Source organism: Alosa sapidissima, chromosome 3, assembly GCF_018492685.1.
Source record: "Alosa sapidissima isolate fAloSap1 chromosome 3, fAloSap1.pri, whole genome shotgun sequence".
In the NCBI taxonomy this organism is placed as follows: Eukaryota; Metazoa; Chordata; class Actinopteri; order Clupeiformes; family Clupeidae; genus Alosa; species Alosa sapidissima.
The window spans coordinates 23,506,914-23,521,026 of NC_055959.1; the positions used below are offsets into that span (position 1 = coordinate 23,506,914).

Sequence of the window (14,113 nt, forward strand, 5' to 3'; positions counted from 1 at the left end):
AACCTAGCTTTGGTTCTGCGCACACCACGTTATTTTGTCCTTCCTGGCGTGCCGTCGACGGTAATACAGCCAGTTGGAGTGGCAAATGAAGTTGCACATAAAAAAAAAAACAGTAGGCTTTAATCAAAGATCCTTGATTACTAGCTCCGCTTGAACCCTCTCTGCTTTAATGCTTCTTCACAGATTTCACGTTCTTGAATTGTGTTTTCTTTCTACATAATGAACGCTGCGGATTATGGTGCGTAATGGATTAGTAACTATTGTGATACAAGATTGCGAAAGCTCACCATTTCTAACCACCGTGCGCGACTTCCACTCACCATTGAAAGTTCTTAACAGTCAATACATTTACGAGGCCGTATCGCAAAGACTTTCTTGTCAATGACGCACTTTAATATTTGCTTCACAAAATGTTTCTGGTCATCTCTGTCTGTATTGTTGACATTTTCACTGACCTTATGGTGTTATTTGTCAGATTACCGACCCTTGCATCTAATGACTCATCCACACATCAAGGGAGAATCTATTGCATTAAAGGTTACACCTGAATATCGACTGTCGCCGAGTCGGCGTCTTCTGGTTGTGGATAATCTTAACAGATCCCGCTCAATTTCGAGAGTCTTACGGGCAGCCAGGAGCCTTTGTGAATACAATGTACCCACAGAAAGTCGTTTCGACTGTGCTCGAGACCGAGCTTTAAGTAGGGCCGAGTGTGAGAACAGAGGCTGCTCTTATGTGCCTCTACCTACAGACCTGTTTGGTGGACCTCCGTGGTGTTTCTATCCCCCTTCTTACCCTGGCTACAAGATGGGCTCTTTCGTCCCAACTTCGAAGGGCAAGACTGCAAAATTGACCCGCTCCAAACCCTCCTACCTCCCCAGAGACATTCCAACTCTGCAGCTGGAAGTGGCAGAAGAAACAGCCGGTCGGTTGCATCTCACTGTGAGTTAGTGGATACTAGAGAAAAGAAAGTATTGTTATCCATTTAAATCAATTGTTCCTGCATATCATGGAAAAAATCCAATAGCCAGTCTCCTCCAGTCTAATTGACTGAAATGGCTACAGGGAGATCTTCACATAAAGAAGTGATGAAGAGCTCCCTGTTGTAGTTATTGTCCATTTTTCTCTCACACAGCTAAAAGACCCCTCTTCTCCTCGGTATGAAGTTCCTTTGCCCCCTCCACCTCCTGAACCATCCTCTGGAATTCAGAACCCATTGTATGCCTTAGAGTTCCACTCTGAGCCTTTTGGGTTTGTGGTGTATCGTAAATCCAATGGTCGAGTTCTGTAAGTCTGCACTACTGTTAACACTTTCCAAACACTGTAAACCCTTGTTTTCATAATATAAAATTGACTTCAAATCACTTTGGAATCAAATAATGGAGTAATAGTACTTGCTCTTTCAGCAAACATGATCCTTAGCATCTCTCTCTATCAATTTGTGTGTTGGGGATGGGTCACTGGATATTCCTGCTTTTGTTTGGGGGCATCTCAGTCTGAACACCACGGTTGCCCCGCTCCTCTTCGCTGACCAGTACTTGCAGATGTCCACCTCCCTGCCCTCCCGCCTCATCTCTGGGCTTGGGGAGCACTACACCCCCCTCACGCTTGACCTCAACTGGACCTCGGTCACCCTGTGGAACAGAGACATGGCTCCACATGTGAGTCCTGCAGACTGTTACCTCACACGAGCACTGTATATTCACCTGCCTGTCCTCACCTTCAATATGCTTTTAATGTGTTTTCAGAATGCCTCTTCACATGAAGCAATTTTACTGTTGAATGATTGAAGGCATTGACATATGTGCATATCTGTGCTTAATGCTTATCTGTACATTCACATAAATTAAATCCAAATGATTCCCGGATACATCAGACTTTATCTCATACATTATAATATGAGTGGTTGCCATGAAAAAACAAGTGTCTGTGTCATGTCATAGCTCTGCTTCTGGATAATGTATTTGGTACTCAGTGTGCACAAAGTCATTTGAAATGGCCTGTATATCCGTCTTTTTCCATCAGAGCAATGCCAATCTGTATGGCTCCCACCCTTTTTACCTGGTCCAGGAGAGTGATGGTCTAGCCCATGGAGTTTTTCTACTCAACAGCAATGCCATGGGTAGGCCTAGGGTTGTCTCCGTCTAATGAGCATGACAGGCTGGTACTGTAGTTGTTTTTAAGTTAAAGGGACACCAGGCAACGTTTTCGTGTTAATTAATCTTCGTAAGTCGGTATATGGTTAAATGACTCATTACAGTGCAAATGAAGACTCTCTCGCCCGCCCTACTGCCTGTAGGAAGAATATCCCGCTTGCAAGTTCGGTGTATCCGACCCACCGACCTTCAGTCTCAAAAAGTCTCGGACATCGCAAGAACCAGGATCAGTTTACATCCTGCATCCCTAGCACAGAGGCAGGATAACGAAACGCTAGCGATTGTTGCAAACGTGTGTATAATGGCAGAGCCGGCGAAGAAGCAGCGAAAACCCTTGACGGAAGATGCAAAGAAAAGGAAAAGAGCTTCAGACCGAGCGAGGGCTCGCACACGTATCGACACGTACAGACGCTAGGGGGAGCTTCGTAGAGAAAAAGCATAAGGCTTGCCTGGTGTCCCTTTAAGCTAAAATAGTATCACTTTCATTTTTCATCAGCGCTGCATTTTTTTCAGCTTGTTGATCTTGTCATCTCATTAGAGTACCGTTAGAGACTGTTATCGTACCTGTAACCATAACCATGCCATCTGTTGTTCTCGGTGGGGGTAGAGGTGGTGCTGCAGCCCATGCCTGCACTCACATGGGTGTCAGTTGGAGGAATTCTGGACTTTTACATATTTCTTGGGCCAGACCCACAGAGTGTGGTCCGCCAGTACCAGGAGGTTATTGGTGAGTCATGGTCTCACTCCCGGACTGATAAATCATGTAACTCATGTAACATGTTTATTTTTACTTTTTTTATTATGAGAGCCTTTTTGGAACATTTGGCCTGCAATCTCCACAGGGTATCCCATGATGCCTCCGTACTGGGCGCTGGGATTTCATCTGTGCCGCTGGGGCTACCGCTCTACCAATGAGACACGATCCATAGCACGGCGAATGCGTGAAGCCAAGTTTCCACTGGTAATCAGAAATAAATGTTGCTTTCACACAGCTTGCGGTTTCTTTACAGAAGTAGTTCCCCAACCGACTGTGACCTTCGATGTACGCTTCTGTCCCACAGGATGTGCAGTGGAATGACCTGGATTATGCAGACAAGCGCCGGGTCTTCACCTTTGACCCAGTGAGGTTTGGAGACCTGCCAGAGATGGTGCAGGAGTTCCACCAGGAAGGCATGAGATATATCCTCATTTTGGCAAGTGATGAGCCATGTCTGGCTTTGTTCTGTTATTATTGTAATAACAATAAGAAACAAAGGACTGTCCTTCAGACAGTGTCTCAAGTGGCTGTTCAGCTCTTCAGCTTGCCAAAAATGATTGTCAACCTTCAAAATGCAGACTACTACCCCAGTGTTGCAACACAGACTCAGACCACATGAGGGCAGTAACTTGTTGCTGAGATATGGTCTTGGTCCCGTACCTTGGTTTCCTCTCCATACACTGTTATTGTAAGTCAAAAGGATTAAACATAGTATGGTCTATGGACAGGACAGCTCAGTATGAAAGGACATCAGTGCTGCCCCTTATATGAAAGAATATATGAAAGAAGTTGAATCAAGACAAATGCACTAAGAATCCAGTTGAAAGATGTTTCTGTAGGACCAAGTTTAAAGGTGTCTACCCCCACAGGACCCAGGGATTAGCAGCACAAGCCAGCCAGAATCTTACTGGCCATACGATGAGGGGTTGCGCCGGGGGGTCTTCATCAGGAACTCCACAGGGCAAACACTAATCGGGAAGGCAAGAGTTCTGATTCACCTCAATTCACCTAAAAACAAATACAACTACCGGTAATCTGGTTTAGCTAATAGCCTGCATATACTCACAGTGTGTGTGCGTGCGTGTGCGTGTGCGTGTGCGTGTGTGTGCGTGTTTGTGTGTGTGAAGGTCTGGCCTGGTCCAACTGCTTTTCCTGACTTCACCAACCCAGAGACAGTGCGATGGTGGGAGGAATGCATCCGAGACTTCCATGCCAGAGTGCCTGTGGATGGCTTGTGGATTGTGAGTTCACATGTACAGTACTATGCAAAAGTTTTAGGCACCAATTAGATTTGTTATGATGACTATATTTTGATTTGTCATTGTCTTTATTAGAATTTAACCAAACGATAGAGGGAATATAAAAACAAAAAAATGTGCATTTCTGGTTCAGGCTCTAGTCTTCTGCATCCATTCGATTGGTTGTTTTTGCAGTGTTATAATGACCAGTTTTGCAAGGGGGAAGCTGAAGCTGACTGGTACTGTTTCTGGCGCTGACACTACAAACTGACACTGTATTCCCACCTGAAGATGTACAGTATGTTTCAGGTGGCTCCTCCACTTTGTGCCATGCCAGAATGCTATTGATATGGCAGCGTCAGTTTTAGGGTGAGCCACGGTCAAGTCAGCAGCTGATCTTGAGACCCCCACCATAGCTGGGTCTACCAACAACTTCTGGCAGGCCAGGCATGCCCGTCAGTGGCCTGCGTGGGAAACGACCGCCGTCAAGAGCTTCCTTGGGTGTCCTATAACACTGCTAAAACAACAAATCCAATGGCAGCTTGAGACTGAAATTGGACTGGTATAAGAACAAAAACTACATTTTATGTGTATTTACATACTGTGTACATATTTCCTGTGTTCTCTGGTCATTAAGAGTGAGAGTGAAAATAAATAATATGGTCCTCATGGCATTACTGAAGCAAAACATGTAAGGTGCCTAAGACTTTTGCACAGTACTGTATAATCTGTTTTTGTAAATTACACTGTTGCAACCACCATACCAGTCTCAAAAAACGAATCACCATTTTTAAGGGCATATGCTGTTCGTGTCTAGAATTTTCCCGTCATAGAGGACTGCATGAATGGGATGATCATAGTGATGTATAAAGTCTGTGAAGTTATGTTAAGTACATAATAGAGTGATTCGGTTATAGTGACTCACTGCTTTTTTCAAGGACATGAATGAACCAGCAAGTTTTATCCATGGCTCTGTGGATGGGTGTCCAGACACTGATTTAGAAAAGCCACCATACGTCCCAAGTGAGTACATGTCTTCCTTCTCCCTCCTACTTCCCAGCTATATATTTCTCTAATTCGGAATTTTGCCTGCTGTTGTTTCTGCAGATATGATAGGCGGTCAGCTTAATTTTGGCACCCTGTGCATGTCTGGCCAGCAGAATTTGTCCACCCATTATAACCTACACAACCTGTATGGTCTCACTGAGGCCATGGCCACCTACAGGTGTGTCAGACTAATTACTTACATATATCTCATCAAAGATTTCTGTTTTCGGTGTTAGAACACTGTGTATTTTTGGATGTACCTCTTTCAGTACATTGTGGTTGTATCTGAATGTTTTGCTGTGCCCTTACCAGTGCCCTCCTGAAGGTCAGGAGGTCACGACCCTTTGTGCTGTCCCGCTCGTCCTTCCCTGGGTTGGGTCGTTTCTCTGGACACTGGACAGGAGATGTCAGGAGTGACTGGGAACAACTGCGTTACTCTGTCCCTGGTGAGACCCAGGGCTCATTATCTTTACTGTATCTGCCCAGACATGGGGTCAGCCTCCTGTACATTGGATTAAGCCCAGTCCTAGAGTTAAAGTTTTTATCAATGAAGATTTCAATTGAAGTTCTTTTAGTCTAGGACTAGGCTTAGTCCATATCTGGGGAAACAACCCATTGTGTTTTCCCACTGTGAGGTTATACATTTCTTTGCAGCATCCTAAGCCAAATTACATTTTGTGGAGCCAAGTGACCTCCTTAAAGCTTTTAGAAAATCAGCCTCTAATCTCTTTTGCCCCAGCTATTCTGCTCTTTGGCATGTTCGGGGTACCACTGGTGGGAGCAGATGTGTGTGGCTTCGGAGGGAACACCAACGAGGAACTGTGTGTGCGGTGGATGCAGCTCGGGGCCTTCTATCCTTTCATGAGGAATCACAACGACAGGCCTAATGCGGTAAGAGGTTCCCCTTGGCCGCAGTGTCATGCAGTCACAGTGTATTTGACTTCAGCACTAATAGCTAAACCTTCTGTGTTTCTGCATTGATTAATCTCAAAGTTGCAGCTTCCCAAATACTAAAATGAAGCAAGTGTACACATTTTCTAATCACAATGTTTTATTAAATCTTCAAAACATGTTTAATTAGTTTCCAACATTAAATTCACCAGATTCAGTTCATTATTGTATTGTGAGAAAGCTTAAAAAGTTGTGTTAGATGTTTGTTGACTCAGAGAGTCAGCGTGACCACGGACATGTCACTGTTTGATTGAGGGTCAAGCAAAGACACTCAAAGCTGTTATGGCTCCTGCTTCATCCAGACCCATTACCTCTCTGAGCAGGAGCTTCAGACTGGGTACCTTAGTTCTTCTCACCTGGGGACTAAAGAGCTTGAAAGAGCACACCTGCCTGAGCTGCCTGATTTCAGATGAGACTCAAGTGTGAAGGGTCTTCTCTGACACAGGTTTTGATGTTGCAACACCTTTTGTTTGCATACTTCCTGTAAACTTCACTGAGGACAATTTGAGTTCCAGAGACTGCAAGTGCTCTTAACCACAACCTTCGCTCTTTTCATTTGATTGCATCTCTGTATATCTTTTCTATCTGCTTCACTTCTCCTGTCCTTGGTGATTGGACCAGGCCAGACCTTCTCACACACACAAACAAACTTCTCCTGTCCTTGGTCGTTCAGAATGAATTCATCTCATCTTAGTCCTCCTCAGCTCACAGTTCTGCCACTCATCACAGTCTTTGAGAGACTGTCCTATTATTCTGTGAAATGAACACACTCCTTGTCATACACAAACACTTGTGAACTTAGGAAATGTGTTGAAGGTGCCTGTTTTTGTTGTTGAATGAATGTCATAGTAACAGAGCACCAGTGAGCTCTTTCCAATGAATTATACATGAGAGAAATTCTATCTGGAACATTAACCCTGTGTGTGTGTGTGTGTAGCCTCAAGAGCCGTTTGTGTTCGGTGAGGAGGCACAGGCAGCCATGCGGAGCGCCCTGTTGCTCAGGTACTCACTGCTGCCACTGCTCTACACGCTCTTCCACCGGGCACACACCTCCGCTGACACCGTCGCCAGACCGCTGTTTTTCGAGTAAGCCTCCAAACACTCATACCAATATAATATCACACACACACACACCTACTCACATACAAGTAGACAGACTAGATCAGTGTTTCTCAAACTTTTTCAGACGAAGGACCACTTAACCAATAAAAAAGAAACGCACGGACCACCTAGCTAAAAAAAAAAAGATTAGACCTACTTCAACAGTATATTAGCCTACACAATAGGCCTACTCACTGAACCACCTTAATTTATGATTTAAACTGATGGCATAGCTTACATAGGCAGTGTTGCAGAACTGTTTGGATTTACATACAAGTTAGTTCAATATTGCAAACAACTCATCTATATTATATTTTACCACATCTGCTCGCGGACCACTTGGGATAGCTTGCGGACCACCAGTGGTCCCCGGACCACACTTTGAGAAACACTGGACTAGATTACCATGCAGCCTACATAAATCATGAACACTGAATATACACATTCAAGTTATATTCCCATTGTTCTCTGTGACAGTGATGTCCTGCAATATATCTTCCCTTCATGGGAAACATGTTTCATTTCTGAAACCTTCTGCTCGACTGTGAAATTCAAAACCCAAACTGATCTTAAGCCCCCAAACTTGAGACGTGTGAAGTAGAGAACAAGAGGTCAAGTTTCACCCTCTGGGGAACCACAAGAGAAAGCATGGAGCCGACTGTAACATTTCACTGCATTGTATGTACTGTATGTGACAAATTGAATCTGAATCTGAATTTTAAAAAAAAGGAGAAACAAAAAAAATTGAAAGAAAAGATTATGCAAAGAGAAAGTTTAAAGTGTGTGAAAGAGTGGAGATGATGAGAGAGGTGACAGACAGAATGTGAGAAAATGAGACAAACAGGGTAGTGTGTGTTTGTGGTGGGGGTGTGTGTGGAACATACTGTAGACTAAGAGATAGGATATATCATGATCTCTGGAATGGAGCATGGCTGAGACTCAACATGTAAATACTTGTGTTATTACTGGCCCAGAAAGTACCGAGGGAGCATCTTTCTACACTTCAAAACAAATCTATAAAACACTATCAAAAACAAAAGTGCAGTCAAAAAGGCATCTTGACAAAAGCTCCAGAATAGGTGATGTCTTCAGCAAAATGAGAATGTAGTAGGAATCAGATTAAAATATACATAGACTCATTCTAATCCCTCAATCCTCAGGTTTCCCACTGATATCAACAGCCAGACCATTGATTGTCAGTTCCTGTGGGGGAGTTCTCTTCTCATCAGTCCTGTTCTAGAGCAGGGGGCTGTGGAGCTATCTGCCTACCTCCCCCCTGGGACATGGTACCGCCTACATGATGTAAAGATCTTGATTTTTTAAATGTTTTCATCAATGTAGCTGGTGCTCTTGTCCTCACAGTACATCTCCAATCAATGTCAAAGTTTTTTGAAGATGTAGTTGTTCCTGTGGCTCCACATCTAATAATGCATATGAGCGGGAAATTGTGCAATTTTTGTATTTTGTCCATGACCATCTGTCTAGGACTGCCGTTGATGCACTGCAAGTGCTTTGCATAAACTAATGGACCTTCTACATGTCTAGTATATCATCAGTATGCAGGCATGTGTTAATTCCATTGTTGTGATGGTGAAGCGTGCTGCCTTCTTTATGTCTCTTAGGGTCAGCCCTATCGGAGTAAGGGCCAGTACTTTCCACTCTCAGCACCTCTCAACACGATAAATGTCCATGTGAGAGGGGGCCACATCATTCCTCAGCAGGTAGATCTGCTCTGATGCTTTTTGTAGGTATTTGAGGCTGTTTTAAAACTTTAAACCCACAATTACTAATTCAACTCTACAGTTGATTTCAAGTTTGTTAAACTGTCATTTAGGACTAGTTGTAAAGGCATATTTCATGTGCCAGTTCTGCAGCATGAAGACTAATAAATATAGTTTCATAAAAATGTTTTATGACTTTTAATGGCTTGACTGTGGTCCCTGTGCATTATTGTTGTGCTTGAAAGGAGCCTGCCCTGACCACCACTGCAGCACGTAGTAACCCTTTCCACCTGACAGTGGCGCTGTCTGCTGAGGGCTGGGCCAGGGGTGAGCTGTACTGGGATGACGGTGACAGCTTGGACACGTACGAGAGGGGAGACTACTCCCATATCCTCTTCATGGCAGGAGAGGTAGGACTTGGCCACACTTTTTAGTGTCCTAGCGCTACACATTTCTACACACATCATCCACAGCTCAGGGCTTACAGTGAGAGAGGCTACTTATGATGCACACCTGGACCCAGACTGTTGATTTCTTAAAAATGCTTTATTCTAGTAAATATTGCTTCTGAAATCCTTGCATATGAAAAGCAAAGGGCAGGTGAATCATTTCTAAAGCAAACAAAGAACAATGTGAGTCATTCTTTCACTAAAACGCTGCATGTGATCTTACTCATTTTCTGTGGAACACATTCATTAACAAGGTCACGTCAAGACAAGTTGGTCTTGTTTCCTGGTCATGCATGCTCTGTCACCTGACACGTGTATGTTGACTGTATGTTGACTGTTGGGTAATTGCTTTTTCACTCTTGTGTTTCACACATGGTATGCAGTCTCAGTTGGTGAGTGATCCTTTACGGATGAACGGGGCCCTGGATGGCCTTATCCTTGGTCAAGTGCGGGTGTTTGGAGTGCCCTCTTCCCCCAAAGCGGTGAAGGCCAATGGGGAAATCGTGACAGATTTCACATACAGTTCTGACACCATGGTAAGCTATAGACCCTTAATGCAGAGGAAGTAGATTGGGGCCCAAATAGAACGTTCAAGCATTGTTTTTGTTTTTATTGATGAAAGGGTCTATACATGAGTCTCAAAAAAGGAAATTCAAATAGTCTAACTGTGGTCTTCAGTGGCATGATGTGTTACTTACTAACAAAGATAAAACTAGGTTATGTTACAAGCATCATGCATTTGTGTTTCTAATAATAACTGCATGAGACTATTATAATTCAAGAAAATATATTGCTAGTGTCCTGGCCTACCACTGACCATATTTGTATGCAGTACAGGTGATGGTTTTTGAAGCTCATTTCATTATGGGAATTGTAGGCTATTGCTCCTTCACCCATTCTATATTCCCACACAGAGCCTGACAGTGCTGTCCTTATCCCTGCCCATGACTGAGGAGTTCACTCTGCAGTGGATGCTGTGATATAATGGACCCTTTTGTCTAATGGACTCTGTGCTCCTGCCCTCAATGGACTCTGTGATCAGGCACGTTTGGAATGGAATGTGTGTAACAGCACGGTGATTTAATACCATTTGCAGGGCTATTTTTAACTTGAAGTGTAACTCATGTTCAGCACTAAATATACAGTAAGGCAGGTATTCAGGTGTGGCTGCACTGGCTGCATTACAACTGTGCTGCCTGCTGCCCTGCAGGGAGGTCAACATTATGTCTTATTTAATATGAAATGCTGATAAAGGTTTTAATGAGGTTGTCATTGACCTCTTGTAAACTATGGACATTTTTCACTGGTCAGACATGGTCCATGGCAGGGTGAGGCACTGTGCTCTGTGGAAAATGTAAACCGAGGAAATGTCAGTTTCCCCTTTCAAAGCCTCAGCATGCCAAAAGACTGCAAAACATTGCAAGAACAGCTTCCCAATGACTCAGCAGAGCAAGTATTAGCTCACACCTGCATTCTGCAGGGAATACATGAACCTGATATAATTCTGTAGAATCTAGTTTGCGACTGTTCCAACTGTTCCAAAGATTTTTGTGGTTTTGTCTTATATTAGATGGTCAGAACAAATGCCGGAGATATTTTCTTCCACATCAAAATAAAAGCCTGCCCTTTGTGTTTTTTCCATATATTTGCTCTCAATTTCCATAGAGCGTGTTGTGTCTGTTGCATAAAAGCAGTGTTGGTGTATCATACGATTAACAACAGTTCCATTTGTATTCATTCATAACTTTATATGAAGGTCAATGCATTGGAGCTTCAGTGCAACCTAGTTCACATCTAATATGGTACTTAGATGATTTATGAGCCTACAAGGAAATTTGAAAATAATAATTAATTACCAATGAGTGCAACTGGAATGTGTCAATAGGGTGCTGCTACTGATTTGACCAATTAGAGTGGTTATTAACTCAAAATTAACCTAACTAAATATAGTATATTATACTATAGACCTAGGCCCACTGTAAAATATGCCAGTTTACTGTTCCCTGTTATTTATGTAAAGGTTTACTTGAAAGGATGTGAAATTGAATTTCCCCTTATGGCTTCTGAATTAAATAATGACTGTTCCATCAAAACAGTATACCTACGTTAAAAAAAAGACTGTTCCATTCTTGCAGTATACCTCGTTAATCCTGTCTACTTCGTCATGATTTAGTTTTTTATAACGATCATGATGATGCTCAGTGACGATTTAACAAATACCAGCTGTGTCGGAGGACCAGCCAACCAACCGAAAAGCTCTCTAGCTTGACCTCTAAAACGTCATAGGATGTCAATAAGAACATATTTTCTCTTCCCCTTCTCTGTAACATTGAATGATCGCTGGACTCTGACATTGTCTTATACTTTGTAGTTCAAAGGTAGACCTAGCTCATCGTTTGCGTCTGTATTCAGTTAAATTAAGAAGCTGTGAAGAAAGAGGGTTTTCATCTCCGGAAGCAACGGTATTGGTGGGGGGTTGGGTTATAAGCCATCAGCAACAACGTGCCATGTAGTGTGAGTAGCGCGGATAAACATAGTACTCGGTAAATAAAAGAAGCGAAACTATTCCTGTGTCGGCCTGACATAAGACCACTGCCAGCTGGATGGAAGCGCAGCTCGAACTGTAATCCTCGGCGGAGCTGAGGGTGAGGCGTACCTACCTTTTTGTGTAGCCTTCATTATGACTTCTTGTCCTGCTCCGTTGTGCCGCTGTCCTGCATGGGGCAACTTTTACAATTACAATGTTGCATTTCGTCAAATAGTCTCACGATGCAATATCGATACTTGAACGTTGTAGTTCTGCAAATCCTTGAAATTAGGATAGTGGTAATAGATATGCAGTCATGGAACGGCTTTGCATAAGTAAAATATTTATGAATATTTTATAGCCGTTGCTGCCATGGTCAGATTGAGAGATGGTCGGGAACCTACCTTACCCGGTGTGTTGAATAATGATTGTGTGAAGTATCCAAAGTTTAATTGACGATGCATGGTTAGCATGTAGCATCAGGAAAACTGCAGATAGCCTATCATAAAACGCGAACGTTATTGCTAGCCGACAGGCGCTTGTCATAGATGGAGAGGACAAGACGTTTGGTGATGTATCACCTCTAAGTCAGCCAACATTTTCCTGTTCAATGACATGTCCGTGGTCACTAGAGGGAATCGGGTTATCTTTTAATCGAATGTGGTATTGGATATTGGCCACCTATGTGTTTTATAGAAATGATAAGATCTTGTAAATAGGATACGGATATTTTGACTCAAGGGATTTCAAACAGTCATGATAGGTTTCTTCAGACTTTATCATACGTGTCACATTCCTTTCGACTTCCCCTGGGTGTTGAGGTCAGCATAGTGTTTTGCCATGAGCTCTAGGCTAGCATGTTCTACAACCTTAGAGTGTTGACAGACAGGCTAAATAGGGGAGGCAGGGAACAACGGTATCTATTTGTATCATTTGGACAGAGACTGTGCAGTCACATGCAGACACTGGAGCAGAACCAGTTCACCCCACACGATCCCCCAGTTGCATGAGGGACACTACTGTACACAATCAGTTGCTTCCTTTTCCTTGTTTCCTGTAGGAATTCATGTTCATTAGTGACATCTTGCTCACGTCTTTCCCACAGTTTTTTTAGAGACTGTTGGTAGCTGCTTGACCTAGCTTATTTCACTGCTCGTTTGCAATGTGCGGACTGGATGTGTGCCATTTGCTCCTCTGCCCTCGTTGAACATTGCCACGGGCCATCCATCAGTGTTCCTGACGTTCCACAACACATCCTGAAATGAGACTGCACACACATGATATTCCCTCAGGGCCTGGTTTGTAAGCCAAACTGTTTGATGGGCTCCACACTACCTCTCCTGCTATTTAACAGTCTCTCCTGTCTGCCAATATATAATTGTTTTCTCAAGTGAGGAAGAGAAGAAAGGACTTGTGTGTCAGAAGGAAGTGTTAGGACATTGCAATGGTGCAGGGAAGTTATCAGGGGAAAGGGAAGTGGACCACATTCCAAAGCGGCTAGAGTGAAGGAGTGTTCCTCTTGGGAGCGCTGGGAATTCCCATCAGTCCTTGGTCAGCCACTTGTATTCACAGCTGGTAGTTGGCATGATCGAGTGGGTATGGTAATTTTTATTTATAATCTTCTCAGTGTCAAGTGCTCAGTTGTCTATGTAAAGTAAAGATGCCATTGATATAGCCGTGTAAATTTGAGATCCAAATAGCTGGACACGAAGGAGCCCTTATCATACACAAGTCTCAACCTTAATGTTGCCTTGGAAACCTAATCATCTTGTTTTTTTCTCATCGGGAGGAAAACCAGAAGCTTTTAAGACATGTTGACTCTTGTCTAATGTGTGTAATTATATAAGTATGTGTTAATATCCGGTCAGGGGAACAGCTGTTCACCGGCTCACATTAGGCTCTGGCTCCTGGATGGGCCATTTGTGTGTGTGTGCGCACTCGCTGCCACTGTTTGCGTAAGGAGGGACCGCACCTGGGTTGACTCACAGATAGAATGTGTATACTAGCAAGATAAGAGTAGGCCTAAATGTGTATGTGTGTAGGCTGACCACGTGGCAACAGATGCTGACGCAAGCAGTGAAAAATGGACACTCAAAATGGCACACAGACTGCAAATTACTCCCGCGAATCCACATCACATTTTCTGTGAATTGCTCAGATTTGAAT

At 43.4% G+C, this 14,113-nt stretch overlaps 2 protein-coding genes across 5 annotated transcripts in view; both read left to right on the forward strand.

Moving 5' to 3' along the window:
• Positions 1-11,061, forward strand: gaa (alpha glucosidase). Of its 3 annotated transcripts, none has more exons than XM_042087509.1 (19): positions 1-942; positions 1,136-1,287; positions 1,496-1,661; positions 2,026-2,122; positions 2,764-2,883; positions 2,999-3,117; positions 3,218-3,349; positions 3,783-3,893; positions 4,041-4,154; positions 5,090-5,174; positions 5,259-5,376; positions 5,511-5,644; positions 5,938-6,089; positions 7,087-7,235; positions 8,411-8,552; positions 8,873-8,971; positions 9,217-9,381; positions 9,804-9,956; positions 10,335-11,061. In XM_042087509.1, the coding sequence occupies exons 1-19, from the start codon at positions 382-384 to the stop codon at positions 10,398-10,400; spliced, it is 2,835 nt and encodes a 944-aa protein (XP_041943443.1). In that variant the 5' UTR covers positions 1-381; the 3' UTR covers positions 10,401-11,061. The 3 variants fall into 3 exon arrangements, with proteins under 3 accessions (XP_041943443.1, XP_041943444.1, XP_041943445.1); XM_042087510.1 differs by having other exon boundaries at positions 2-942; positions 7,087-7,151; XM_042087511.1 differs by lacking the exons at positions 7,087-7,235; positions 8,411-8,552 and having other exon boundaries at positions 2-942.
• A 651-nt stretch (positions 11,062-11,712) lies between these two features.
• tbc1d16 (TBC1 domain family, member 16) overlaps positions 11,713-14,113 on the forward strand; it is a 28,199-nt gene continuing 25,798 nt past the window's right edge. For both annotated transcript variants that reach the window (XM_042087159.1, XM_042087157.1), the window contains exon 1: positions 11,713-12,065. The gene's annotated coding sequence lies outside the window, so the exon portion shown is untranslated. The remainder of the gene's footprint in view (positions 12,066-14,113) is intronic.

Coding starts and splice junctions, on each gene's coding strand:
- gaa (XM_042087509.1), top strand. CDS start 382: ATGACGCACTTTAATATTTGCTTCACAAAATGTTTCTGGTCATCTCTG. Junction 8,972..9,216: donor GCCACATCATTCCTCAGCAG/GTAGATCTGCTC, acceptor TGTGCTTGAAAG/GAGCCTGCCCTGACCACCAC. Junction 9,957..10,334: donor CATACAGTTCTGACACCATG/GTAAGCTATAGA, acceptor ATTCCCACACAG/AGCCTGACAGTGCTGTCCTT.